Here is a 27,228-nt window from a genome sequence, read left to right on the forward strand (position 1 = left end):
GGCATGCTACAGTACACACCACGTGACTCCGCAAATGACTTTCTCTGATTGGGTTGGAGAACCCACACAGTTCTCGGTGCGTACTAACCACCTCAACAACACCATGACAGCGAGGTCTCCAGCATCGGCAAGGGTCTCTATCGATTGATACAGACTGGGGCTCAATTTGCTCAAAGGAAGACAATGTCTCAGCCCTGATAGGCTAGAAAGGCAAGGTGGTGCCATGGATGCTCTATAAACGCACAACGAGGTGCGAGCAAGAGACGACTGTGGAGAACAAGTACGAAGAGGAAGAAGCTGAGACTCCTGCACGAGCATCTTCTGCCGGTGTTCTGGAGATGGAGGTACAAGAATGGCCATCATCCTCAGGCGGCTATTTCTGGCATAACATTTTTTCCGGACACAGACGTGACATTGACGAGAAGGCGCAAAAGGATATACACCATCCGATCCCGTCTGAAATGATATGCAACCACGACAGGGGCTAATTTACAAGTTTTGAGTCTGTCTATTTTGTCAGAACCATAATATCAAGATCGACAAAGACTGACGGTTGGCATGCTATACAGTGATTACACCAAGTGTGAGACAGCGTTGGACTGTGGTCAATTGCACGCCACAACCCTCCATCGACTACTAGTAAGGTACATAGCAGCATCGTTATGTATATATAATATGGCCCCAGGCTGCTCTTCTGTTCTGGTATGTCCATTTGAGAGTCTTCTTCATCGTCTAAGGTTCAGCATCAAAACACAAATATGTTTCTATTTCTCATCCTAGTTAGGCAGATATGGGAAGTAGGCATAATTGCAGCAGCCTCGCCTTTCGTCGCTTCCAGTCCCCAACCGTAAAGTCCTCACTCCTCTATCTCGGCCATGCTTAATTGACTCATTATTCGTCAGTCCCATTCTGTCACCAACACCACTGTTTTCATCATCAATACATGCCAGGTGAGCTTTCTCCATCAATCATCTCTTTTCAACCTGTCGCCAATATATTATCCTCACCCCACACCAATGAGGCCAATGTACCAAAATGATTCGAACTACCAAGCTATGAATGAGCGCATGCGGTCTATGAATGCGAATATCTTGAGTGAGAGGCAAAGCCTTTCAGCTCGTTAAGGGAAAAAACAGATCATTGCGCCAGGACCAGTAACGAAGCGGAAGTGACCGAGGCCAAGAGCCAGGCGAGGAAAATCCTACGGCCGACGCCAAGCGGGAACATATCATAGCCTGGCGCTTGCAAGCATACATACATCGCTATGAATCATGCGAAGATGTCGTCTAAAAAGGAGGAGGTTAAAACCGTGACCCCGGGCGGTGAAAGATGAGGACGAGAAAAGGGAGGCGAGGAAGGAGGATGGTTTGTTCATGATCAATCTGATCGGAATCGGAGTGAATCGACGGAGGCCATGAGAAATCAGACAGGAAAATTGCGAATCCTCCTCCCCCTTTGACGATCCCAAGCCAAAATGTTTGTTTCCGCAAAGCTTGCAGAGATCTAGAGGGACTGTTTCGTCGTGAGAATTTGAATCATTTCGTGAAGTAGTTGCTGGTTTGTGTTAGAGAGGTCGTTGTTCATACCAGGAAACACTTACGGTGTCGTCGCCGCAGACGGTGGTCCCGACGCTCTTGACCCGGCCCCTGACCGCATATACATGCCGTCAGCAGAATGAGGTGATGAGACGGACTGTGCAGCCTGCTGCTGGGCGACTAATTCCCTCGCGTAGAATTCCACTAGCATGGTACCGTAGGCTTCAAGTTCCTCTACCGGTACCGAGAGTCTAAAATCATTAAGAAGTAAGAATTGGAGCTCGAGGTTGTTGAGCTCGGCTAGTGGAAGACCTCCGACCTGCAAAGCAAAAGTGGAGTGAGTAAATGATGTCGATATCAGCCTGGGGGGCTGGAGGGAGAGCAAACAATGGAACATACCTTGGCATATCTGGAATTCGTGTAGAATACATCCGAGAAGAATTTACTGGCGCAGGTGACACCGGCAATAACTAGCCGGTGAATATTGTAGCTATCAACTACGAAGAATTGCGACAAGTCACTTGGGATACCAGGGGGTGGAGAGGACGGGACTTGGGATTGGGCGTGTGAATCAGAAGATGCAGCAGCACCTGATGAAGGGGGTGTGCTGATGTCGTGGTGTTCTTGTGGACTATCCACGATCATCGGTATAGGAGAACGTGGTGTTGGAGTGGACGACTCAGGGGCTGTTGCGGGCGAATCATCGGGCCGCCTGTGAACATTTCCAAGAAGGCCTCGATTCACCATCTCTGTCATTCGGTCGAAGTAGACGAGCAGACTTAAGAAGACTTCGTAAGTTGTCGGACAGTACTTATGTATCCGACTTAAATAACTCAGGATAGTTATTCCTGGCACATTCTTGCCATGAAAAGCCAGCACACAAGAGGCGTGCGGATTCAGGTGGGATTGTTCCTCGGTGAGGGGGAGTGGTCGAAGATGTTCATGTTGTCTGTCGTTTGTAGTCGTGATTTTGGTCAGAAGTCCAGCGACCATCTCGATGATGTCCGTCACAGGCATAGAGCTGATCTCATATTGTCTTCCCGTATCGGCGACACCGCTGGTCGGCCGACCTCCAAGTCCAGGCTGGCTGATATACTCCTCACTTGCAAAGCTTCGTATATGTGATAAATCTCGGACTTTTATGCGACTCGGAGAGGTGGCTTCTGAGCCACCTAGAGATCTCGTTGAGCGATATGTGGGTTGTAGTCGGGGCGAAGGAGGGGATGCCGCTACCACGACTCGAGGGTCGCTGGATAGCGGAAAACCGGACTGATCAAAGCCCCGGCTGTGTTGACTAACATTTTGAGGATAGTAAGAGGTTTGTTGGTGGAACGTATCTGACGGAGCACTGCCTGGCTCATGCTCTGCAGGGTGTGATACTGGTGTGGTTGTATGTTCGGATCGCTTTTGAACGATAGGGGTTGTTGACTGAGTCCTTGCACCAGCAGTGTCCTGATTTCTTATTGTTGTCGATGTAGAGGCGCTCCTTCCTCTTGAAGATTGGGGCACAGCGCCAGAGGCCTCGTCAGGAGGACGATTGCTGTCGACCATCATGCGGTGATAGGGATGCTGACCGAGTCCCGGCGCCACTTGGCTTATCACCAACGAGCCCATCTCAGCCTGTCGCGTATAATATCTGCGATAAGGGTGTGTCAGTAACTTTCTCGGTGTTATTGTTCAACGCAGTATCCGAGGCAGTTTGATTCTCCCAGCCCAGCAGTCCACAGCCTGTATCTCTTGGTGGAGGCAGTGCGTCTGCAGAAAGCTGTGCCACACCGGAGGAGAAGAGCGGTTCGGAAGCGTGATAGGAAGATTCAAATCTGTGGCCACCGCCAACCGGATTCGAATTCGAGGGCTGCTTTGTTTAATGGATGTCCCGCAGGCGTGAAAGTGGACAGTCGATGGGCTGGGAGAGCTAGCATGTGCTGATGAACGGTGGGGGAACGAATCGCTGGTAACTTACCAAAGACATGCCGGAGTTTCGCTTGTGGTCTTGAAGGTCGCCTGGCGCGTCTATGCCTTCAATTTGAGACTACCAACTCGCACAGCGGGCTGGGGGGGGGGGGGGGGAAAGAAAAGTGGAAGATGGACTGGGGAGAGAAACTAAGAAGCACAAGGAGTGGGAACGGGGATCAAAGTTGAGCGCGAAGCGCAGCAGCGAGACAGAGACAAGGGCGAGAATCGGCCAGCGGGGATTGGTGAATTCATTTATTTTGCGCCGCAGGCAAACCGTACCGCAGACATTTCACACTTTCTTACGGGGGCTTCTGCTCTGCGTCATTTTGCATGCCGTGCCCGAATATGAGACTCTACCGTATCCACCAGTGGATGTCTGGTTTCCTGATATAGGCTCGGGCACGGCTACACATCAATTCTCTGATGAGATAGATGGTCCTCAGCAGTAAAGAAAAAAATAAGGCCGCGCTGTATATCTGGAGATGATTTTCAATGCCACAACGAAAATCTGTCAGGGGCCGCCCCCTTTCCTAAGCATAGCATATGTATCTGGACTTTCTTATGCCCCCGTGTGAATGCATGGCCCCTAATGTTCCTTTGACGCCCGCCAATGACACCTTTTTTATTTTGTCCCTGGTCCCCGGTAGCCCTGATCGGGAAGATATAGATGCCGCTGAGCGCCTTTCGCCGTCAAGACAACCATTCGGATCACACCACCAGAACTGCCGTCCCATTTGATCGCCTCTGCCAGGGCTTGCTTTACAAATTCCACTCCTTCTTCTTCAGTCATGCCTTCCTTCCAATGTGCATCGCAAAAGCCGTAGATATAGGTTGAGCCAGAACCTCCTATGGCATATGGTCCCTTGTGCAACGATCCACCCAGGGGTATTGAATAGACTTGACCACCGTTGCGTTTGTCATAACCTGCAATGATCATGCCAGCGCTGAGAAGAGAATCAGTAAGTCTGCATACAGCCACGACGAGCATCATAGAATTTACCTCAGTTGGTCCTTGTTTTCATAGCACAATTCTTGGAATAGAGCAGCGGCAGTCTGGGTTGTGGGAGCTTCGTTATTCATGATGCCGTAGATGCTCAAGTGATACTGAACGATGTCGGCGACAGCTTGAGTATCGGCAGCCGATCCTGACCGACAACACCAGATCGTGTCGTGTACTTGGGTAAGCTTGTCCGTCACTCGATTTGCAATATATGCGCCTGTGGTTGTCCGACTGTCCGCTCCGAGAATGACACCATCTTTGAAATTGATCGCCATAATTGATGTGCCCAGATTGACTTCTCCAGACTTTAGGTGGTTCATGTCGACGTGGATTCCGTCTTCCCCAAGCATGCCCGTCGCAGGGCCCATCATGATGGCAGAGGTAGTTTCGAGCAGGATACTGAAGGACGATTTCGATATGCCACTGATGGTGATGAGAAAAAGAGATCGATTTGGTTTACTTAATTGAAGCGGGAACAGCACTGGTGGTGATGGAATGAGCTGAACTGAAATGGAGATTTGAGCGAATCTGCGCAGGAAGGCATACACAGGGAAACGCCAGTGCAGCGTCTAGATCCGAAGTACTCTGCAGTAGTCGCAGGACGAAGTGGGTCCAGTGGCCTTAGAGGCTCGAAAACTTTAGAGGCACTCCACAGTTTGTGTTGCTCCGTTTCAAGCCTCGTCGTCTCCTATTAAGATCTCCCACCGACAAACAGAAACACCACTCCTTTTCCTAAGCGAAAGACTCCAGTTCATTCTTAGTTTCGTCCACCCACGTCCTCGATGCAAGCGCTCGTTCTTCTAGCGCCGTGCCCTCGTCACCCCGCATCTTGAAAGCTGTTCTTCTGACGCTTCAACTCACGATGGGTGTCACGCTGTCATATTTACGAATACCTGTCTTCATGACCTCTGGCCTCGCCGCTCTAGGAAGCGGTTTTCTCTACTTCAAACAAAACGACCTCATCTATCCCGCAAATCTCCCTGCCGGATCGAGAACCAACGTACCGACTCCCGAACAGTTTCATCTTAAGCAAGCCGAATCGATAAAGTTTCCTACCCCCGACGGCGAGACGCTCCACGGCTATCTCTTGCGACCTCCAACGCCTTCCCTAAAAAAAAACATCACACTTTTGACGTTCCATGGAAACGCTGGTAATGTCGGTCATCGGCTTCCCATAGGCAAGGTCTTGTCCGAGAGCTTGGGTTGCCATGTGTTCATGGTCGAATATCGAGGCTACGGCTTGTCTACCGGGTCGCCAGACGAGGACGGACTGTCTATCGACGGACAGACAGCTCTGGATTTTGTGCGAAACCATGAAGAGTTGAGAAAGACCAACATCGTACTGTATGGCCAAAGCCTGGGTGGGGCTGTTGCGATCAAACTTCTGCAAGCTAACGAGCGAGTCGGTGATATTGCGGCCGTGATTTTGGAGAACACCTTCTTGTCCATTCGCAAGCTGATCCCCACGGTCATGCCACCAGCCAAGTATCTCGTACCGCTCTGCCATCAATGTTGGAACTCAGAGGAATCCCTGGCAAAAGTGTCGGACCTAGATATCCCCATCCTGTTTCTTTCTGGCCTTCGGGATGAGATTGTGCCTCCGGCAATGATGAAGGCTCTGCACGATCAATGTCCCACGAGGAAAGTGTGGAAAGAATTCCCGAATGGGGACCATAACTCGACCGTTGCGGAGCCGGGGTACTTCGATGCTATTTGGGACTTCCTCGTTCAGGACGTACTAAGAGGCGCACGTCAAAATAGCCTGAAGAGAGGTGATGTTGACGTCGACCGGGACGAGTTATGGGGCTGAAGATGAGGCGGCTTTCAGTAAAGAGGGATCTTTCTTTATGAGATTCTTTCAGCCTCGTCGACCAGTTCTTCCAGGTTGAATCCCTGGTCACCTTTGCTGAATTTCTCCAACAGACCTTGCCGCTTCTCGCGCCCAATCCCTCGACCGTGACCTTCATAATCATAGAACTTTTGAAGGCACATCAACAACCACCTGCCTTCTTCGACACTGACGCCGCGGCCATCCACAACAGCCCCGTTCAGTAAAACGAGGCCATGTGAATCGGCGAGGTCGAGATGATGAGTTACGGTAGTATGTGGTTGCGCATATGTGCCGTGAAGCTTAAACGCAGCTAGATGCGTGAAGAGGACGGTACTTGTGTGGGTATTTGCCGTCTTGACATCTGGACTTGGGGGAGCACCAGCAGGAGGATGGAAACCCCATTGCAAGAAATGAATGTCCGCGGCCGACCTCTCGGCCCCTTCGAAACCTCGAGGAGAAGATTGCTTACCATCCCCGCTTCCATTCTCCGTTGTCGGGCGTGGGAGAGGGAGGACGAATTGAGGATGTATTCTAGCTGTGCGGTAGATTCGGTGGTATGTTTCTAGAGGAATTATGGCGCAGAGAGAAAGCGGGTCTTTGGCGTGCCGCAGCCTCCAAATGTATTCCACCTCTTTCTTTGGCAAGGTAGCCACCTTTTCTAGGTCGAGGTACGATGATAATGGCTTGATACCCGGGGTGCCCGAGGCTGATTTTGTTTGTCTCGGTGCACTGGATTGCTGTGTTGTAGGCATGGACTGTACCGTCGGTGGCGGAGGTGGAGGCTGTTGGAATGGGAAAGGCTTCGCTGGCGAGCTCGACGTCGAAGCCGAAGGTGCTGCAGGTAGAATACTAGCCGACCGCCTCAAGTCGGAGATCTTCTCCTTGTACGCCTCCTTTAGCGAGGAAACCGAGTCATGTCCTTCCCTTTGCATAAGGTCAGCTTGACACTCAAGCTTCATCCGCGAGATCTCACTCTTTGGCCTTCTGCTCCAATTTCTCCCTGTACCGGTCGAGAATGTGCTCATTGTCTCGATGGGTTGTGACGAAGCGGACATCATTGACCCTAGCCCAGCGCCGCTGAGAGCGGGGGAGCGTGGCAGATAGGTTGATTGTGCGACGAAGGGCGAAGTTCGATGCTGCGGACATGGTGATGCTGGGTCAAGGACTCAGGAAAATATGTTTGAATTGAAAGCTTTTGAGGTCATGAATGATCCCAGGCTCATGACTTACTCCGATTGGCCACTCGCGGGAGGAATTCTAGCTGCAGCGGAGTAAATGTGTCTGATGTGCAACATTGGAATGAAAGCCAGGCGCCAGTGTATGGATGGCCGAAATAGATTTTCATCGCGTAGGAGTGAAGCCTTCTTAGGTGTAGGAGGCATCCTTGTACCTGTTGGCTTCTCATAATGCAAATAATGAAGAAGATGTATGTGATGGCCTCTATGTTCACCGTGAGACCTTGATATCTTCTTTCCTGATCGACGCGTCTCTCACAATTCATAGAATCGTGAGTGCCCAACAGGAGAAGATTGAATTACGCCTGGAGATAAAAGATGATTCATATACTCCTGGGCTTCTCGCCCTTAACCCAATACAAAACCCAAGTTCTATGCAATTGTACAGAGTGCAGTCTGATCCCTGATAGACCTCAGCATCCCGCATTCTCTAAACGCCTCGCTAAATCCAAACCCACCAATGTGATCCATGTCCCAATGCAATAATGAGGATTGTGATAATTGATTATCCCGAAGAGTCTTCACTGTCAACCTTAAACGGGGGTCATTCAAATATCTCCAAATTTTAACCCAGGATATTCGAGACTGCGTTGTTCTTGTGCAGACTTCTTGAAAACTAGCGCACATCGAGTACATGCTCGCATTCGGATAGAGACGTGCAGTTTTGACTTTCGGACGTGGTTTGTCCATCTCATCATGCCAGAAAACTGCAAGGCTGGATGATCCCGGATTTCTCACCCCGAAGGAGAAGGTAGTGTTCCGACAGATCTTCTCAGTGGCTTCAATTATGTCTCTTCCCCATACATATCGCACCACCCAGCCACAATTAAGCATATCTTCGAAAAGCATACGTGGGAGTTTGCTTGTGTGATAGGCCTGAGGTCTATGGGTGTAATCCAGACGGGCGTGGTTTTAACATTAAATGGCAATTTCAATTTCATCTTCGGTAGGAATCCACGGCGTCACGGTAGTGACCAGCGGGTAGATGTTGGCCACTCAGTGGACGCTGAGACTGCTTTGCAACTTCGGCGGTAGGAGAAAAGAACAGACTAGGCACGCTTGAGAATGATTTTGGTAGTTTATTCAGATCGGCCATATCGTGTGCTGACTGTGAGGTGGGATTCTTCTTGAGGTCTGGGAGAGGGGTGTAGCTGGTGGTGCCGACTCCGACACCACTACTGGCATCGCGTTTAAAGCTGCGATTGATGGACCAGGACATGAGAATTCTCCATGCAAATATGAGTAGGGCCACAAAACCCAAAGCGGCACCCACAATAATGAACACGAAGTTTTCTGGAAGTTGAGAAGATGCGAGGTAAGGGGCGCCGGCCTTTGGAGGAACAGTGGGAGGAGGATAATTGTAACCGCCGGGAAGGGTGGGGAGTTTGCTGTCGGTTGCCGCGGCCATGATGTATATTGCCGGTGTATCTATGGTTGACGAAGAGGTGGAGGATGCAGACTGGTTGGAATATAAATGGTACAGAGTCAAGGGGGGCCAGGAGGGAAGGGGGTTGGAATTTCAAAATTGAAGGCCTGCAGAATGGAAGGGTGACGACGGAGGTGGTCTTCGGATTTTCGCTTGTGTCAGTTGAGAAGTTAAGGTTTTAGTAGCCCCTGCTGCCCATCTGGCTCGAGTAAGTTTGTTATTTTAGGGGTTTGGGGCTGTCTGCCCACTCATGCACGACGTGATCAATTGTGGCTGGACTACGTGCAAGCTTTTTCTTCGATTCACGAATCACCGCAGCCATACCATCCCAGTCCTCTTCTCCGTAGGCTGCTCTTGGCAAAAGGTAAGGAAGTTTATTTGGTGTGCAGTTATTGCGTCAAGCCTGAAGCCGAAGTCGCTCCAAAGATGGACCATCTCATGACGCCAATACTGAGTAGCCCAACGTGGCGCAAGCTCATCGCATAGCTTCCTCCCCATCACCTGTTTGAAGGTGTATAGATTGCTTGTCTGCCTACAACTACTTGTCCTGACTTTCCGCCTAAAATACATTGTGAATACGGCCGTTCCGTTACCCGCCTCGACCACATCTGCATGTCTCCGGGGTTGTCGTATTCTGACTATCGGGGGTATGCTCTAGATAGGACCGCACTCCCTGCGCAGTTGACAGGGTATTACCCCAATACTTTCGCTCGCAGGAAGGTCGACGCAAAAAACACTAGGTCAAAAACTTCTCACTGCACCGACTCGATGTCACGGGACCACATGCCAAGGGTCACGTGCCAAGGATTACGTTCAGGGGTTCTTCAGCACTTCCTGCGTAGCATTCTATCTTGACTCTCTTCGTGCTACGTCTTGTAGATGTTAGCTGGAACACATTGATTGAATCCTCGCCCTAGAACCCTCACACTCGACTTGTAATCCATGAACTAGGCCATCAACTATATTTAGACCACCCTACGAAACTGCTATCTCGGCTTGAGGTAGAAAAATTGACAACCGGGCGGGGGAGCCACTTGACCCTGACGCCCATTCAAGATACCACAGGAACCTATGGTCGTACCGCCCTTTACTCCATCATCTTCTTCAGTATTCCAAAATATCTACGCGTCCCATCAGCTGCTGGGGTCGAGAATAGGATCAGCGTGTTTTTGGGGCTAGGGGAGACGAACCTTCATTGGACAGCCAAGTTCAGTGGACTACCCTGCAAGGCTCACGACATGCCTCCTACACTACGGTGTCTCCACGGGTTATCGTTGTATGTATCCTATTCTCCGACACTTAGCGGGTTAGGCTCAATATGCCGGTGGAAGATATTGCCGCATTTCTGGCACCAACTGTCAGAGACGAAATGGGAGCCGCTGCTGGCTGGAGTGAGAAAAATGCTGTGTGCCGAAAGCTGGGGTAAGATGGTGACCGCTACGAGGGGCTACGGCAATGTCCGTGCAGATTTCCCTATTGGTGGAAAAATCGTCAATCGTTGGTGGAGCCTGTGTAATCCTCGTCGACACGTGTCTGAAAGAGGAGAATCTGGCAGCCGTAGATGGTGACTAGCCTAGGATCTGTCCAAGGAACAATTGTCAGTTTAGGTCTGGCCCAAAGTTAGTTGTCCTTGGAGCCGCAAAAGCTTCCTGCTGAAGCCAAAAATCCCTGACGAGCAGCCTCTCGCCTGCTGTCCCTAAGCTTGGACCGAGGGTTTCTGGCTCCAGGAATAGGTTGTATCATCTCTAATCTTAACAGTTTGTTTTCGGCTGGGCAGGAAGAGGGAAAGCACTGTGAAGCCATGCAACGACAGCAAAGTCCAAGAGAACTCATCAATGCCACGGGAGTGCAAAGCAACCCAAGGTCTACTCTATCGGATACATCTGAGAGAAAGTTTGTCATTTTTGACGAATCAGCAAGGAAGAAGGGAATCAAAACACCCCCGTCGATGCCCAAGACACCACCTCTCCCCTCGATGCGTATCAAGCGGTAAGTCGGTTCTCCAACTCGATTGAGAGCCCGCTCGACGCAACTATTGTGGCTGCAACAACTATCCTCTGCCACCGCGTGCATCTCGCCTGATTTTGTGAGCTGACGTCTGCTTTGGACCCCCGCCCTAAAGGCTAAGGTCGGCAGTAGAACCTTCCAAGCCCGCTGATCGATAGGATCACTCAAAAACCACACTAAAGCTGTGAATAATCACCGCAGTCCACAGCACGAAGCCCAGACAAGGTTACAGGGGTTTTTATGATTCCTCTTTGAACGCTCATCTATTCTTTCTCCTTCGTATTTTGGACATCAACGGATCTCTCTGTACGTCTGCACAATCCTTGTATGGGCAAAGAATTATGACGACTATTTGTTATCCAGATATACACCCTTGCCAAGTGAGCTACCTTGTAGCCATTCAGTTGCGGCGAGCAAACCTGCCGTCGTTGCAACTTTCAGATCTGCAACCTCATTGCCCACCACGTATCTTCCACCTTGGTAGATGGGGGATGCAAAGATTGAAATAGGCGAGCATCTGCTGCTTCGTTCGTCCTTGCCTTACCGCCTATTCGACTCTGTGAGTGGAAACAACCATGGACTCTAACTTCTTCCTTGTCCTTCTTAGCGGTATCGTCTTGGTCTTCATATGCCTAACTCTGTTCCTTCTGATAGCCATGATTGTCTTCGGACAGCCTCCCGACCGCCACCAATGGACAGGGAAAATGGCTGCTATAGCGCAGGTAGTTCACCTTGGTTTTGCCATTTCCCTGGTGTTACTGCTCAAACTGAGTTATCCGTCACACATCATGATCAAGCTCTTGCAGTCGGATATTCTCCTTGACTCTGTGGTGACCACCATTCAATCAGCTCTATTTTACGTGGGAATGGCGAAATTGGAGCTCGTGAAAAGGCGCTGGTTTCAAGCTCTGGCCGCTGGAACTTGGGTGCTTGTCAAGATTTCGTTCGCAATAGCATCGTTTGCCAAGTATGTCCACCTATTTCTACTTTTCATGTCTCTCACGCTTATTAGGACAGAGAAATACTTTATCGGCTGTGTGGTCTTTGACTATCCTGCAATCGCCTATTGGTACTGCCGTGAGCTGCCCCAGACAAAACAGGCCTTAAGCATTTTGTTTCCTCTCATATTGCGTGGTGCTGGAGAAATTACAGCTCCTGCCAATTGATGACATTGACAGAACAATGCGGGAAGCAGTCGCTGATGCGAGTGATTAATTCTTGAGACGCTTGCGAACCAGAGCAGAGTGACTACACATGAAGATGGTAGTTGGATTGGTCCAAGCAGGCTGGACAGAGAATCGAGCTACGATGCTGTCCTTTTTTTTTTTTTTTTTTTCAGTAAGTGCTTAGTCCCGATTACTGTGCCGCTGTTGGATGTGAACAATATTTAGGCAGGCCCCGACGGCCCTATGGATACGCCGACTTAAATCCTGACAGCCCCGAACCTATTGTTGCTCAATTAAAAGAAAAGCAGTACCTGGGCACTCCATCCGATAACATCTTTGTCAGTGACTTTTCTATCCCTCACTTTATTGTGGACACAGGACCGTGCACTCACCGGATCAGCCTTAATTCAGTACGCAATGTTTTCGGATATCCCAATGAGTGCCAGCCTGCTTTGCCGGTCCAAGTCCCACTGGAAAGGCCCCTTCTTCCACCAGTAGAGCCATCACAGCGACAGCCAGCTCTTGACCCCAGGCTCTCGACAAATGAATCTAGGAGGCTTAAAGAAGCCAACCTAGGTTGTCAGTATTTCGCCCTGGACAAAAGTCCTATGGAGGCTCAATCGACTCGGAACCATGGGCATTCAACCACAAATTCAAGGACTCTCCTACCGGAATCCTTCATCCCACCAATAATCTGCGCTGTGGGTGGTCATCTCCCTAAGTTCATGATCACCACTGCAATTTCTCTCCAAATTAGGAGGAATGAGAACGGCGAAATGTTTACGGTGGAACCGCACAACGCTATTCTCCCACAGGATCTGGTAAAGGTTCTCTTGGATTGCTCAATGCTGATGCAAGGTATCGAGGCACTGACTCGACTCTCAACAATCCAAGTGGAAGAATCCTCGGAAGAGATTGAGGAGTATGTTTGCCGATGCGAATCTGCACGCGTTTGTTATGGTCAAGATCCCGCATGCTGGCCTAATCAAGCTTTGGAATTGTGTTGTTATACCTTACCTCGAGAGATACTCCTTTCTATTCTACGTTTATGGTTTAATTCTGGCTAGGATGAACCATATCGAGACCAGAATGTTTTTTATATTCCAGCATCTCTTGTGGCAATTCTCTAATGCGAATATTAAAGTCCCTTCAAACGTCAATACTGTGGAAGCATTGCTAGCAACGGCTAGGGCAGGCAGCTTAAGGAGCAAGCGACATATCCTTGTACTTGCCATCAAGTTGGGAAAAGACCTCAAAGAAGCCCATTTGCAGGCCGAGATTGTCTACCACCAGAGTGTCCTGTTGCGCTTCGAAGGCAACGTGGAGGAGTCTGGACGCGTCGTCAAAGAATTCTACAACAAATCCTACCACACGGAGCAGCGAGAATCTCACCCAGTGCTTGGGTCGCTATGCTTATCGCAAGCTAATAACCTGGTGTACAATTTTCAATTTTCTTCTGCCCAACAAGGAGCTACAAACTTGGCAACTGGCTACCACATATCTGTCTCAGTGGCAGTCAGACACCCTGTGGGAGCAAGTCTTCTGCGCTGGACGGATTTTCAGAGGCGAAGGCCATTTCGAGAAAGCACAACACTGCTTTGAGCGCTGTCTCACCACCGCGCAACTCCCGGAAGTCGAGAGAATCCGCATTGCAAATCTGGCAGACCTCTACTGTGAGCTAGACTATCAGCATAAACAAAAGCTTCTGCATCCGAAAGTCGATTACTTAGTCAAAGAAGAGGCTATTATTGAGTCAGAGATTGTACGTTTGCGGACGTATGCCTATCACTCTGAAGGACTCCGGCGATTACTGTCGTCCTCAATTGAAATTGGAATTAGGCAGGGTTCCTATCCAGAAGAGAATTCGTTGACCGAGGAACTCTTGAAGGTCCACGATGAACTGGCTGACCCTGGCATAATCGACCGTCTCGGACATATTCGAGCGCTCATCGCTTCTGCACGACTATCTCCCCCTTCTCAGGTAGAGAAACAATGGGAAGCTGCATTGCGCCAAAACGTAATCTACAACCCTCTTGAAGATGAGGTCTTTACTTCCGTAGTGATTCATCTTTTTATTTCCCTGGCCCGTTTTTAAGTCGAGCGTTTCGACGAGAGTTGGAGAGTATTTATCTACGCTGGAAAGATCCTAGCACACAGGTGTCGGAACGTATTTATTTGATTTCGTCCGGGGTCAACTGTAGTCAATAGCTGGATATCAAATTGTGCTATGGAATGACTTTTCTGATTAGTCAGGTAAACCAATGAACTCGAAAGTTGAAAGCTATCCGGGGTTGGACCAATTGGTTGTTTCACTATTTGCCGAATCTTGGTTAGGCTCGGTCTTAGCCAACCCGCTCTGAAGGTTATACCCGTCATCCGCCATACATTTTTATCCTTCAAAAGAACTACTGTCTGCGGACTGCACGAGCGCACATCCCTGATTTCAAAATGGGCGCCTTCAAGAAAACTCGCAAGTTTGCCCAAGTCAAACGGATTATTGGCCAGCGGGATGCTCGACTCAAGAAAAATCAAGAGACGGGGAAAACAGCAGACGCCAGAAAGAAGGACGACGACGTGATTAGGGAAGCGTAGGTGGCAGCAACGTACACCTTGGACAAACTGACGAAGAGTAGACCGCAAGTCTCCTCTGCTCTGTTCTTCCAATACAACACTGCTTTGGTCCCTCCCTATCAAGTTCTCGTCGATACGAATTTTCTCTCCCACACGGTGCAGAAGAAACTCGAGTTATTGCCCACTATGATGGACTGTCTCTATGCCAAATGCATCCCTGTCATTACCGACTGTGTCATGGCTGAACTCGAAAAGTTGGGACAAAAATATAGGATTGCCCTGCGGATTGCAAGAGACGAAAGATGGGAACGGCTCAAATGTGGGCATAAAGGCACCTACGCGGATGACTGCATTGTCGACAGGGTCATGAGACATAAAATTTATATCGTGGCCACCAATGATCGAGATCTGAAGCGAAGAATTCGAAAAGTTCCTGGCGTGCCCATCATGAGTGTAGCAAGAGGGAAATATGTTATCGAGAGACTTCCAGGTAAGTTGACGCAACAGGCTCGTGCACCAAACCCGGGATCCTCACCCCTTGCTTCTGAATACCTGTGCCTAAATCAATTTCCAATCCTCGCTCTCGCGAGCGGGATCAAAGTGTTGCAAACCGCCACACAGATAGAGACCGGTTGCTGATGAATTTTCCTTCCACAGATGCGCCTGAAAAATGAGTATTCATTCCAAAAGATTCGAACATTTTAGAGCAAAAACAAAACCACCGTCGAATCGACAGTCACGCCCTGACTCGCCATAAGGTCCATACGGACTCGATTCCCCATGCAATAAAGGCCAATGATACCGCGGTAAGCATGCACATGGCGGCAATTACTTTCCGACGCATTCGGAAAGCCTCGTCCATTTCCTGCTTGGCCAATTTGCGCTGGTGGGAATGGTAATATCCATCCTTGCTTCCAGACCTGGCGAAAATACCGCTATAGTTGTGACGATCAATGAGGAACAATGATATCAGAAATGATACGAAGAGTATTGGCGCCACCAGGAGTCGGCTGAAGAGAGACTCGGCGGCAGGAGCCGATTCTGATATAGCTGGGGCTTTTTTGGACGGCATGATATGGAACGTGTGGAATGGTGTTGTGACGGAATTCTTAGGAATCTGGCGATGGGTAGCGATCGCCTGGATATTGCCCTGGCCCTAGCTATGGTGAAGACTTTCGAGATCTGACAGCCTGTGCGAATAGCTAAATGTTCGAGAGTGATGTCTGGATATCGTGTGGGTATGGTGGATGAAAGCGGAGATCAATTGTCGAGGCAGTCTGGGTGTGATCTCAGTGTAACTTGAAGCTTTTGACTGTCGACTCTGCGCACTGGATAGAGGTCTGAACAAGTCCAGCGACCAAACGATGTTTTCCCACGTTCCTTAAGCCCCTGAATTATTTTCAGGAGGAGGGGAATAAGGCAGTAATCGTCATTGAAATAAATGCCAGATACAGGCTCCCTTGTTTCGGGATCGGGCAGGTTATTTTGGTAGTTGATATGCTCTCGCATAACATGCTCCGTTCCGACCCCGCCTCAAGGGCTGTGCCTGAAATCGGAAACTGAGTTGCATTAGGCGCCTGTTTGAACATGATCTACAAATACCCGCAGTCTAGGTACTGGTAGACATTGTTGCGCGTTTGGCCATGGCTTGTTCTGTGGCTCAGCACTGCGGTTTCGGATTCGCTGCTTGTTTGCGTCTCTATTTTCATCTTTATTCCAGCTATGCAATCCTCAAATATTCTCCTGATGCTGCAAACCACTATTCGCCGTCTCCTGACAGCTACGTCCTCAGGCTGATCACTTTAGAGAAATCCTATTGCGTCCTTCTTTGATATCCTGCTAGGATGGTGGGACAAATGGCAAGGAGAATATATCGACGAAATGATAGTGCCGCAAGAACTTAGGGCGCTTACGCATGAGGGAAAAATTATGGCTTGGAATGAGCCGACCCAGTTTCAAATGTCTCTTGCTTTGGTCTACGCGGGGAGAAAGCATATTTCCATCACGAAGCACAGCAGTGTAGAACCATCCCAGGACAACTGGACATTTCACTCAGCCCGTCCGCGAGTTGGCAATGTCTAACACCAAAATATCCGTCGCCCCCACAGCCGTCAACGCATCCATGACCGTTGCAATGTCTTTCTTCTCTACCATCGAACTGACAGCAACCCAATCCGGTTCTTCCAGCGCAGTGACCGTGGGCGCTCGCTTGCCCGGTGTGATTTTTGCAGCTTCGAGCAATTTCGCGCGCGGAACATTGTATTGGCACAAGATATATTTTTGCGCCGTGATGACTCCCCGTATCCGGGCCGCGATCAGATTGACCAGTTTCTCGTCCGAGACAGACTTCGACTTGATCAGGACTGCCGTACTCTCAACCACAGTATCAATTGCTTTGAGGCCGGCTGCTCTCATGGTTTCGCCAGATTCGACCAAATCGACAATTCCATCTGCGACTCCCAATGCACAAGCTGCCTCGACACTTCCGCCCACGAACTTGATCTTGGTTTTTAACTTTGGTACCGGACTAATCGTGCCGTTGACGCTCTCCTTTCGACTGCCCATGCCTTCTAATCGTGCAAAATAGTCTTCGGCCAGCCCTGTGAAGCTCGTCACGATGTTTTTGCCCACGAGATCTTTGACGTCCTGGAGACTGCCCTTCTCAGGAACTTGAACTTGCAGTTTACACTTCCCAAAGCCCAAGTCCATTATCTCTTCTACACCGGACTCTTCGCCGAGTGCCAGGTGAGCGTCATGTTCAGCAACTTGATCTCTTCCAGTGATTCCCAGATCGACTCGACCTTCCCCGACGAACGTTGGAATGTCCGCCGCGGGCAGGAAGATCAGTGCCAGTGCGAGATTCTTGACGACGGCGATATCTAGTCTGGTTTCTCGCCGGAATTGAATGTCGGATCCTGCAAGGAGGTCGAGTGTTGCGGCATGTAGTCGACCTTTCTTCGGAACCGCGAAAAGCAGCCTGTCAGAGAGGTGATTGACAAGGTCCATCTTGGACGGCGGAGTTTCTAGGAATTGAGCTTAGGATTCTTTCTTTCTTTTATAGCTTCCCACGAAAAATTTCTAAATGAACGTTCCCCTCCTCTAACCCTGCCGTTGGTCTGCCCCCGCCAAGCAAATGGAAAGTTTTCCAAAAACAGCGAATCAATTGTTGCACGCAGAGTAGAAAGGGAAAGAAATTTAAGTGTAGAGACAGGATAGCAGCGGATTTGAGGAGGCCCAGTCAATCAAGACCATTAGGAAAACAAGCCTGTATTAACTTACCTGGAGCAATCCCTCCAAAGAAGAATTGACATACGGTTTGACTCACTCCGACGCCGGCAACCTTTGTCCGTGGCAGGAAAATATTTTCTTGGCGTTCAAACTTTGGTTTTGCAAGTCTTGGCGATCTTTTCGCGCACAACTGGCGCCTTCGCCTGGACTTCGCCGTTAACACGATCTCATCTCTGCCAGATAATTGTCTCCTCACATAGTCCCGGTACTGCAAGTGGCATCTACTCGTCGAGACACATTTTAGTCCATCGAAAACCGTCGATATGGATGCTGGCAAAGTCCCCGTCAAGCTCGTCAAGGTCACCCGAGTTCTCGGCCGAACAGGTCATGCGCACCCCTCTATAGAGTCTATATTGGACATTGGACTGATTCTCTACGTTTTCAGGCTCCCGAGGAGGCGTCACACAGGTCAGAGTCGAATTCATGGACGACACGAGCCGAAGCATTATTCGAAACGTCAAGGGACCAGGTACGAACTTCAATTCCGCCAAACAATCCCAGGGAGAAAAGGAGGACCAAAACTAATAAATGTTGCACGAATAGTGAAAGTTGATGACATCTTATGTCTGCTCGAATCCGAAAGAGAAGCAAGAAGACTGCGATAAGTGGATGAATTCGGGGTGCCTTTCACCGGGGGGTATGCATGTGGTTGAGCATTGAGGAAATGACCATTCCATAAAGAGAACATGAAACCGGTGGCAATGGGTTATCGGTGTCCCAAAAATTAAGGGCGAGTTGATCAAGACCTCGCTGTTTCTGCAGGCGGGTGTTGAACCTGGTATCCTCAAAATCCCCGGCCGACCATTTTTGTCTGACACGCATATTCACAAATTCGAGAATACCTTCAGAACGTCTCCCTTTTTCAGCTGCCAATAATTCCCAGTCATAGAAATTGTGAATTACTGTGGAGTCACATCTTTCGTTTCGCCGGAGCGCTGGAAGAACACGAATTGCAAGATTTTCCTGATTGTTGCAATCGTTCGTTCCGCCTTGCCCTTCCACAACAAGAATTAAAAATACAAGGGGGCAAAATATCTTCACCAGAAGAACCTATCCTAGATTCGAACCCAGGAGGGGGGAGGGTCTTTTTTTCTTTCTTTTTTCAGTGGTGGCTAGAATGCCGCTCCAACTTCCGTTCTACAAGTATTTTCAACCAGAGGTCATTTCCCCAGTGGCCAAACAGGGGATGTTAGATACAGGAAAGAATCGTCTAAAGCCACCACACAATCTGACATGTCTCCTCACTGAGTAGGCCGTCGACCCTGAAGCATCGTGTCTGAGATTGGTGGCAGAAATTCGAGATTTCAAGTATCTGTCGAAAACCTGTTTCGGGTTCCAAAGCATACAACTTGGCGTTGTCTATATTGGGCTTATCCGTATTCTGGATCTCTTCTACTTCCCATCCTCCTTCATTTTATGAATTGAACACTCTGAGCTCACATAAATTGCTCTGAGAACTATTTTGTTCAGCTTTGCACGTGACCGTTCAAGCCATCGCTCCAATTGTAGGCCATATCTTCTATATCACATCAGGGCCGGAGCCTGAACCAGATATCCTAATTACGTAGCCATGCTCCGGGACGTACATTGCAGGCGGTTTTCAGCCTTGTCACCGCATTCCCGAGGTCAGCAACGAATCACAGTCGGGCTTGGCATCTTTGCCGCCCTAGAAGGCTTCCCTCGACGACGTGGCGATTCCTTGGATAGTCGCTTGATGACGAACACATTGTTGCCTCTTCCTTTAAGGTGACGACTCCGCCTCGAGCTCGACACGGTCAAGAAAGAAGGAACAGTCTTTGAGATAAGAAATCTCGGTCCCGATCAAATTGGGATTGTAATTCTTGTCACGGCAGCAGCCTCTCCCAACATCTTTCACGCCCTTGAAGATCTTTCTCGATCGGGGTCATCTTTTGCAGCTACTCTCTCTCGATGCCGTCAGCCCAGAAGACCCTCGGATACTGAGATGGCATCACAACCGACCGCTCCCGATCCAGAGCGGGAGTACAACCTGATATCTCAACTGGAACTGCGAATAGCCTCGGCCTCGACAGATTCCAAACTCGAATCTATTCTTCAGAAATTTTTGCCGGCTTTGCTTCTCAAGCTCGCCTCTCCGACGCCCAAGAACCGGAACCTCGCCATCAAAGTCAGCCAGTACATCAGCCAAAGATTGAAAATCAACCCCGATATCAAATTGCCGGTGGCCGCCCTTGTCAAGACATTCCGCGAGGTTGAGAATGCTTTCGTCAGGCGATTCGCCCTCATATTCATCGAGCAAGGGCTGCCAAGGTTGGATGTTGATCAAGGCATTGAGACTCTGCCGGGGGTATTGCAATTCGCCATTCCACAATCAGAGGGCTACGATGCTGCCGACGGGAAGATGTGGGCTATAGCATTCGATTTCCTTCTCGAAGTGCTTCGGAGATGGAAGATCCCCGAAAGGGGCAGCAAGGAAGATCTCGCATTGAAGGATACTTTCTCACTATCACAAGCGCAATCTGATATCCTGGTCAGCCGATTTTGTGAATTTTTACTCCACGATCCTAAGGACTCCAGAACCCAGTCACAAGATGAAGATTTCCAACCGGTTTTTGACAAGAATTTCAAACGACGGCCCGAAGTCGTACGACCGATTGCTAAGTACCTATTTAGTTCGATCTTCGGTGACAGACAACGCCTCATCCCTGCTGTTATCATGGCAGTTGACGCAAACGCCTCGGCATCGAATATGAGCGACATCATGTTCAAACAATGTGACTTCGATCTCGAGGCCGAAGAAACTGTTGATGCTCTCTTTGCATTGTACAAACGCTCGAGACCCAAACTCCAGACACGGATTTTATCACTTCTGGCGCGAAGCCAGAAATCCACTAGTCGCACAGCGGAGATTATGGCCATGGTGGAGACGCAGCTCAACACGTCTAACACGGGCCTTGAGGCCGCAAAGCTCCGCACAGCTCTGTTCACCTATCTCACTTGGACGGTCCGTGTGGGCAAAGACTTGGGTCAGATCAGCAACCGCGTACAGGACATGCTGAAAGAGTACATTGAGATGCAAGGATGGCCGACGATGAACGATCGCTCAGCTGCAGAGGTCGAACTACGTGCGAAAGCGTATGAAAGCATTGGCCTCCTGGCAGCCATCAAGGATACCGCCGAAACTAATAGTCGCACGATGGATCTGACCACCTGGCTATTCACCAGTCTCCGATGCGATACGGCCCGAGAGATCAGGGCTAGTATTGAAGAATCGATCGGCCGAGTCATGAACGCTGTCTCGAAACTGGACGAATCGACCACACAGCGACTGAAAGACTTGTTGCTGTGGAACGTCCTGGCAACTCCCGGGCAAGAAGATCCCGTCTATTTCCTGCCGACTGTCAACAGTACGAAATATCCTGCTCTCAAATTCGCCAATAAGTGTTTACCCTTCCAAGACGTCGATGCAAGGTTCATCAATGTTCTTGCTCTCACTCCCTCCGACCGGAAAGAGGTGGCGGAGGAGGGCATCCGTGGTCTCGATCCATACTGGCATGCCTCCAACATACGACTTACCAGGACGTCGTTGTCAGATAAAAAACTCGACCTACCCAACCTCGAAGCCCTGGTGAAGCGATTCTTCGAAACTGAACCCGCACAGATGAGATACTACGACAACATCACGGTGCTAGCAGCCGCGATCACGTTCTGCCGCAATGTGTTCGTCTGTGATGCGCTGAGAGGCACACGGCTGATTCCTGACGAATCGGCGGACTGGAAACAGAGCATTGACGCCCTGGTCAACAACGACCAGGATGCTCGACAAAGGATACGGGACCATCTACGCCGACTTGACATTGAGACAAAACTGACACTGATCAACGTAGCGTTGGCAGGTTTGGAAAAGGGCTCCGAAGACTGTCTGGACTTATCCCTGGAAATACTTTCTCTTGCTCCAAATGATCTACTGTCCCTTGTCCAGCAGGCCGCTATGAACGGTGCTTCACGTGTCGCGTCTAACGCAGTATTGCAACTTCGAGCCGCCAGAGTCTTTGGCATCCTGGCCTCGGCATCCGAGAGTGCAGAAATCTTGGCCAGAGCCGAATGGGACGAGACGTCAAACTGGAAAATTGCAGTCGGAGAGGGAATGGTCAAAATCCAAGGCCATCTGCTGCGAGCTTGTTTCTGCCTCTCGAGGAAGTCGCTTCGAGGTATTCAAACATCTGCTGACGACACCCTGCAACTCTTGACGCGGCGGCTTGTTGAAATAGTCAACACTTCCTCCGATAAGTCGCTCAAGGAAACCGCGTACAGATGTCTACGCCAACTTGCTCTGTGCACGCCGACTGGAAACAGCCCTGAACCAGATAAAGAATTATTGAATCAAATGATTTCGGACGGCAAAAAAGGAAGCGAAACTGCCATTGCGGCCGTTGGTCCTCTCCTAGGTGTCTTGTGTGCGAAAGGGACGCCTTCCCAATTTAACTCGTTCCTAGACCGCTTTTTAGCTCTTCACGAGGTCAAGAGGGCGGAGTTCCACTTTGCATTGGGAGAGTCACTTGCCGTTGCGGGTGCTGGGTTCCAATCGTCGTCCACCATGACGGAATTTGATATTGACGGGCCTCTGCCCAGTTGGGGCTTCAACGGAGAATTGATGTCGACGATCGTGGATAGAGTCATTGAAGATTGCCAAACAACGAAGCCCTCGCTAAAGAAAGCTGCCGCCATTTGGCTCTTGTGCATGATGCAATACTGTGGTGAAGTCGGCGCGGTCAAATCAAGACTGAGAGACGCTCAAGCTGCGTTTGCGAGGCTTCTGAACGACCGCGATGAAATCGTCCAGGAAACTGGTTCCAGAGGACTCAGCGTGGTGTATGAACGAGGCGACAAGCAACTCCAAGATGATTTGGTCAGAGATCTGGTACAAACGTTTACCGGGTCCGATGCGAAGATGTCTGGCACCGTCAATGAAGACACTCAGCTCTTTGAAGCAGGCGCCCTGCCCACCGAAAATGGCCAGTCGGTCACAACGTATAAAGACATTGTTCGCCTCGCCACAGAAATGGGGGACCCAAGTTTGGTGTACAGATTCATGAACCTTGCTTCGAACAATGCCATTTGGACCAGTCGCGCCGCATTTGGTCGGTTTGGACTCGGCCGTGTGCTGGCTGACTCAACGTATCTTACTGAGAACAAAAGATTTTATCCCAAGCTCTTTCGATATCGATTCGACCCCAATCCGCATGTTCAGCGATCGATGAATGAGATTTGGAGGGCGCTCGTGAAAGATCCAAATGCCGTGATCAACGGCAATTTCGACCCGATCATGCAGGATTTGTTGAAGAGCATCGTGTCGGGCAAGGAATGGCGAGCTCGCGAAGCCAGCTGTGCGGCGATATCTGATCTCGTGCAAGGCCGAGACATCGATATGTTCGAAAAATATCTCGATGAAATTTGGAATGTAGCGTTCAAGGTTCTGGACGATGTCAAAGAAAGTGTCCGGATAGCTGCGATGAAGTTGTGCAGAACACTCACTAGTATGCTGATTCGCAATCTCGAAGGGGGGAAAGGCGACGGCAAGCGAGCGGCTACCATGCTCAATCATGCCATGCCGTTCTTGCTACGGCAGATGGACTCTGGTGGAGCAAAGGAAGTCCAGCAATATGCCATTGTGACTTTGTTGGATGTCGTCAAGAAGAGCCCACCCAAATCCCTGCGCCCCTTTGCTCCACTAGTATTAGAGACACTAGTGCTTTCGCTCAGCTCACTGGAACATGAGAGTATCAACTACCTGCACCTGAACGCCGACAAGTATGGACTGACGGCTGAAGAACTCGACAAGATGAGGGTGTCGAGTATCAATGCATCGCCAGTGACAGAAGCAATCGAGAGTTGTTTGGACAGCATCACGATGCCATTGGTCACGTCCCGTGTGGCCGACGCCATGCAAGGCGTGGTTTCAACTTCCAACGCAGAAGAAAGTCACTCCCCCATGGAAGATGCAATGCAGAGACTCATGAACGCATATCGGGCTGCAATCGGGCTGCCATCCAAAGTTGGCCTCAGCAGGGTGATGACGACCCTTGTTGTTCGCCACCAAACAGCATTCCGACCCTACGCGGACAAGTTTATACAACTGACCAGGAAACACATCCTTGATCGCAACGCCACTATCAGTGTCGCTTTCAGCACCTCCCTGGGGTACCTGATGAGACTTGCCTCAGCTAAGGAGATTCAAAGCACGAGCAACTATGCCCAGAAATTATATTTCGAGTCACAGGAATTGGTTCATCGCTCAGTGGCGGGTGAGATCATCCAGGCTATCTCCCAGGCCGCGAATGACGTCTTTATGAATTCTGCGTCAGCCTTCCTCCCTTTCGTATTTATCGGACGTCGAGATACGGACAAGGAAGTCCGAGAACGATTTGACATCCCCTGGAAAGAAAACATTGGCGGTTCTCGCGCCATCAATCTGTACCTTACCGAGATAGTGGGGCTGATATTGACCCACATCAAATCACCTCTATGGCCCGTTAGACACGCATGTTGTTTCGCGGTCGCCGAACTGATTGGGTCCATGGAAGTGCAAGAAAAGTACACTGATCGTGAGGCGTTGCTTATTTGGGAGGCGATCCAGGAGGCCCTGGATGGTAAAACCTGGGATGGCAAAGAAGAAATTATCAAAATGTACCCAAAGTTCGTGCGTCAGGCCGAGGGTCTCTGGTCTAACAGCCAGACGAGCCAACAAATGAGAAAGATTGCAATCCGGGAGGCAAAAAGGACTAATGCTGCATACCGACCTCATGCCATTAAAGCCCTGGGGGAGTTCGCAGTCATCCGAAAAGACCTGGACTTGACCCTTGAATTGGTGCCCTATTTGGCGTCTCTCATGGATGATCTGACGGACCAGGATGCCATGGATGTTGATGAAACTAGCGGCAAGCCCCTTTCCAACGGGTAAGAAAACTCCATTTGACACATTTCCTTACTCCTAACAGACAAAGTAGGACGATGGTGGAATCCACGGCCAGTGCGACCGTTTGGTGCTTGTTCAAGCTCCTCGCAACCCATGCCAACGCCCAGGTTCTGGACTCCGCAACCCAAATCGTGCAGAAGGCACGTGCCACTCATGCGAGCGCAGTGGATGGCGCCCTCTACGAGAGTGCAAAATTTTTCGTGGTAAATGTATCGCCAATGAAAAAGGATGAAGGCGTTCGCTTCGGTACGGAAAATCCCTCAGCCTCAAATGGCGCAGCACCCTCGCTACGGCTGAGAACGGGGGAAAAATCGGAGCGGCGTGCCGGGGGAGAGGGACCAAGTGGCTTTTGGGAGACATTTGAGCCACTGGTGTTGGCGGTGCTCTCCTCCGATACTGCCCGCCAAGCATCCGAACCCGAAAATCAGCGCAAATCACGTGTTTCCCTGGCCCTGGCGATTGCTGAGCGAGGTGTGCAGCAGCCCGCAGCGCTAGCGGCGATCCTGGACACCTGGCTGCAAGCAGAACGGTCGAGGCCTTTACGTGAAGACATTGAACGTGCTCGACTGGCGAATCGACGTCCCTAGTGCCATTGCGTAAGGGCGATACTAGCCCGAATCCTGGGTGGACCCTCATCCTTGGGGAGTTGCGGACCTCTTAGACCTTTACAGGCCTTTCGCTTATTTGAAAGTCTGCCAGGTCCTTTGGGTACCCAAAACAAAAACGGTGGTGGACACTCGTAGGGCTGCTGCATGGGAATGGGGCACCAGGCGCACGGGCCACCGAATATCTTAGCGCTGTGGAAAATCTTGATGGGTGATGCTGGAGTTGGATTTCCGATACCAGGGATAGAGAGGAACCGGGGTGGTTCCAATGCCTGGGCTGTTTTTGTTTCTTTTGGTCCCTGCGTCCGCCACCTCTGGCATGTGGTTCCGTGGCCTGGTGACGACATCAAGGTCCATCCAACAAGTGTTTCTGACTTTTTGAGCTAATCATGTTCAAAGCTTTTTTTCAAGACACATTGCCGGCGCGCATCAACGGATGCAAGCTCGGTGGATCAGGGTCTGTGCTAGGAATTGAAGCCCGTATTTACGGACACCCCACAAAACTCAATCTCGAACTCGAAATGCCAAATTTTTTTTTTTTTTTTTTTTTTTTTTTTTTTTTTTTTTTCCAGCTCGGTTGGGCATTAGACTTTGTGTTCACAAACAAATCGAGAATATGCCAAGGGCTATCAGGGTGGTGGGGAGGCAAAAAGAGTCAACAGGGACGGTTCGGGAAAGGTTGTCTCCTAACCTCGGAAGTGGAAGCCGATTCCAAGAGGTTTGAAAAGGAGAGACCAATGTGGCAACTCCAAGACGGGTAACTGCAAGCCCTGGACTGTTGAGGCGGACATCCCCCGAGTGAGAGTGATCCTAAATGACGCAAATGCGATTGGAAAGATGACTGTTACGGTTACGTGAGACGGAGATGAAGGAAGCAAAATTTTGTACCTAAGCGACGAGAAGCAGGGGCGAGCAGGGAGGCGACAAGGGAATGAGACGCTCGACAAGATGGTGAACGGGCAAAGCCGCGAGTCAGAGACAAGACTAGGCTACTGACGGGCCAATGGGACAAAATCCTCGGTATAACAGATTTTCCGTTCCGTGGTGGGATTACCTGCTTTTGCTCTCTTCCATCCTCGAGCCCGAGTCATGGCAAGACGGCGGCAACAGCGGCTGGCAGGGTGCTATTCCGGGTACTTTGAGAAGGGCATTGCTAGTCAGTATGTGATTTCGTACCAGAAATTCAGTACCCGACGCCCTGGCCTGCTCCTTTCCTGGACCATCAACACCATCAAACTCTCTACCACCAAGACGTACCTCCATACCTCCAACACCCATCACTCCCACCTGGATCACCGCTCCCGGCCCAAAAATACCCCCTGCTTTCTTTGGTCCTTTTCCTTTTCCTCTCCACTCCACTCCCCTCCTCCATCTTTTCTTTTCTACGCTAGTTCCGCGCCCACCCTCTCTCTGACCATTCGACCCTCCCTGCTTCTAGGCTAAAACCACATCCCACGAGTCTGGCATCTGCATCTCTTGATCCACGGCCCTTGTTCACGCTTCCCTGTCCTTCACAATGCGGTTGTTTAGCTGCAGAGGGGCTGGTTCTTAATGTCGGAAGATTCGTATGGATCTGGGTGGCACTCCAATCAATGCCTCCGACCAATCTGCTGGTGCGCACACAATGACATCTTGATTGCTTCGAACTAATCA

At 50.1% G+C, this 27,228-nt stretch overlaps 12 protein-coding genes across 12 annotated transcripts; 6 read left to right on the forward strand and 6 right to left on the reverse strand.

The window, feature by feature from the left end:
• Nucleotides 1-1,596: 1,596 nt before the first annotated feature.
• Z518_05047 (uncharacterized protein) lies at nt 1,597-3,086 on the reverse strand (the record flags this gene model as incomplete). The annotated part of the gene is made up of 2 exons (XM_013418752.1): nt 1,597-1,854; nt 1,935-3,086. The coding sequence occupies 2 exons, from the start codon at nt 3,084-3,086 to the stop codon at nt 1,597-1,599; spliced, it is 1,410 nt and encodes a 469-aa protein (XP_013274206.1).
• A 1,027-nt stretch (nt 3,087-4,113) lies between these two features.
• Z518_05048 (proteasome subunit beta type-1) lies at nt 4,114-4,862 on the reverse strand (the record flags this gene model as incomplete). Its single annotated transcript, XM_013418753.1, has 2 exons — nt 4,114-4,435; nt 4,492-4,862. 2 exons carry the CDS (start codon nt 4,860-4,862, stop codon nt 4,114-4,116), a joined length of 693 nt encoding a protein of 230 aa, XP_013274207.1.
• A 491-nt stretch (nt 4,863-5,353) lies between these two features.
• On the forward strand, nt 5,354-6,301 carry Z518_05049 (uncharacterized protein; the record flags this gene model as incomplete). The annotated part of the gene is made up of 1 exon (XM_013418754.1): nt 5,354-6,301. The coding sequence occupies one exon, from the start codon at nt 5,354-5,356 to the stop codon at nt 6,299-6,301; it is 948 nt and encodes a 315-aa protein (XP_013274208.1).
• A 35-nt stretch (nt 6,302-6,336) lies between these two features.
• Z518_05050 (uncharacterized protein) lies at nt 6,337-7,468 on the reverse strand (the record flags this gene model as incomplete). The annotated part of the gene is made up of 2 exons (XM_013418755.1): nt 6,337-7,246; nt 7,296-7,468. The coding sequence occupies 2 exons, from the start codon at nt 7,466-7,468 to the stop codon at nt 6,337-6,339; spliced, it is 1,083 nt and encodes a 360-aa protein (XP_013274209.1).
• A 1,026-nt stretch (nt 7,469-8,494) lies between these two features.
• On the reverse strand, nt 8,495-8,965 carry Z518_05051 (uncharacterized protein; the record flags this gene model as incomplete). Its single annotated transcript, XM_013418756.1, has 1 exon — nt 8,495-8,965. The coding sequence occupies one exon, from the start codon at nt 8,963-8,965 to the stop codon at nt 8,495-8,497; it is 471 nt and encodes a 156-aa protein (XP_013274210.1).
• A 2,600-nt stretch (nt 8,966-11,565) lies between these two features.
• Nucleotides 11,566-12,156, forward strand: Z518_05052 (uncharacterized protein; the record flags this gene model as incomplete). Its single annotated transcript, XM_013418757.1, has 2 exons — nt 11,566-11,957; nt 12,003-12,156. 2 exons carry the CDS (start codon nt 11,566-11,568, stop codon nt 12,154-12,156), a joined length of 546 nt encoding a protein of 181 aa, XP_013274211.1.
• A 1,089-nt stretch (nt 12,157-13,245) lies between these two features.
• Z518_05053 (uncharacterized protein) lies at nt 13,246-14,251 on the forward strand (the record flags this gene model as incomplete). Its single annotated transcript, XM_013418758.1, has 2 exons — nt 13,246-13,590; nt 13,667-14,251. The coding sequence occupies 2 exons, from the start codon at nt 13,246-13,248 to the stop codon at nt 14,249-14,251; spliced, it is 930 nt and encodes a 309-aa protein (XP_013274212.1).
• A 353-nt stretch (nt 14,252-14,604) lies between these two features.
• Z518_05054 (uncharacterized protein) lies at nt 14,605-15,366 on the forward strand (the record flags this gene model as incomplete). Its single annotated transcript, XM_013418759.1, has 2 exons — nt 14,605-14,744; nt 14,790-15,366. 2 exons carry the CDS (start codon nt 14,605-14,607, stop codon nt 15,364-15,366), a joined length of 717 nt encoding a protein of 238 aa, XP_013274213.1.
• Nucleotides 15,367-15,463: 97 nt separating this feature from the next.
• On the reverse strand, nt 15,464-15,799 carry Z518_05055 (uncharacterized protein; the record flags this gene model as incomplete). The annotated part of the gene is made up of 1 exon (XM_013418760.1): nt 15,464-15,799. One exon carries the CDS (start codon nt 15,797-15,799, stop codon nt 15,464-15,466), a length of 336 nt encoding a protein of 111 aa, XP_013274214.1.
• Nucleotides 15,800-16,779: 980 nt separating this feature from the next.
• Z518_05056 (ATP phosphoribosyltransferase) lies at nt 16,780-17,733 on the reverse strand (the record flags this gene model as incomplete). Its single annotated transcript, XM_013418761.1, has 1 exon — nt 16,780-17,733. The coding sequence occupies one exon, from the start codon at nt 17,731-17,733 to the stop codon at nt 16,780-16,782; it is 954 nt and encodes a 317-aa protein (XP_013274215.1).
• A 545-nt stretch (nt 17,734-18,278) lies between these two features.
• On the forward strand, nt 18,279-18,540 carry Z518_05057 (40S ribosomal protein S28; the record flags this gene model as incomplete). Its single annotated transcript, XM_013418762.1, has 2 exons — nt 18,279-18,339; nt 18,401-18,540. 2 exons carry the CDS (start codon nt 18,279-18,281, stop codon nt 18,538-18,540), a joined length of 201 nt encoding a protein of 66 aa, XP_013274216.1.
• A 1,438-nt stretch (nt 18,541-19,978) lies between these two features.
• On the forward strand, nt 19,979-25,557 carry Z518_05058 (uncharacterized protein; the record flags this gene model as incomplete). Its single annotated transcript, XM_013418763.1, has 2 exons — nt 19,979-24,951; nt 25,002-25,557. The coding sequence occupies 2 exons, from the start codon at nt 19,979-19,981 to the stop codon at nt 25,555-25,557; spliced, it is 5,529 nt and encodes a 1,842-aa protein (XP_013274217.1).
• Nucleotides 25,558-27,228: the final 1,671 nt, after the last annotated feature.

Source organism: Rhinocladiella mackenziei (assembly GCF_000835555.1).
Source record: "Rhinocladiella mackenziei CBS 650.93 unplaced genomic scaffold supercont1.3, whole genome shotgun sequence".
Lineage (NCBI taxonomy): Eukaryota > Fungi > Ascomycota > Eurotiomycetes > Chaetothyriales > Herpotrichiellaceae > Rhinocladiella > Rhinocladiella mackenziei.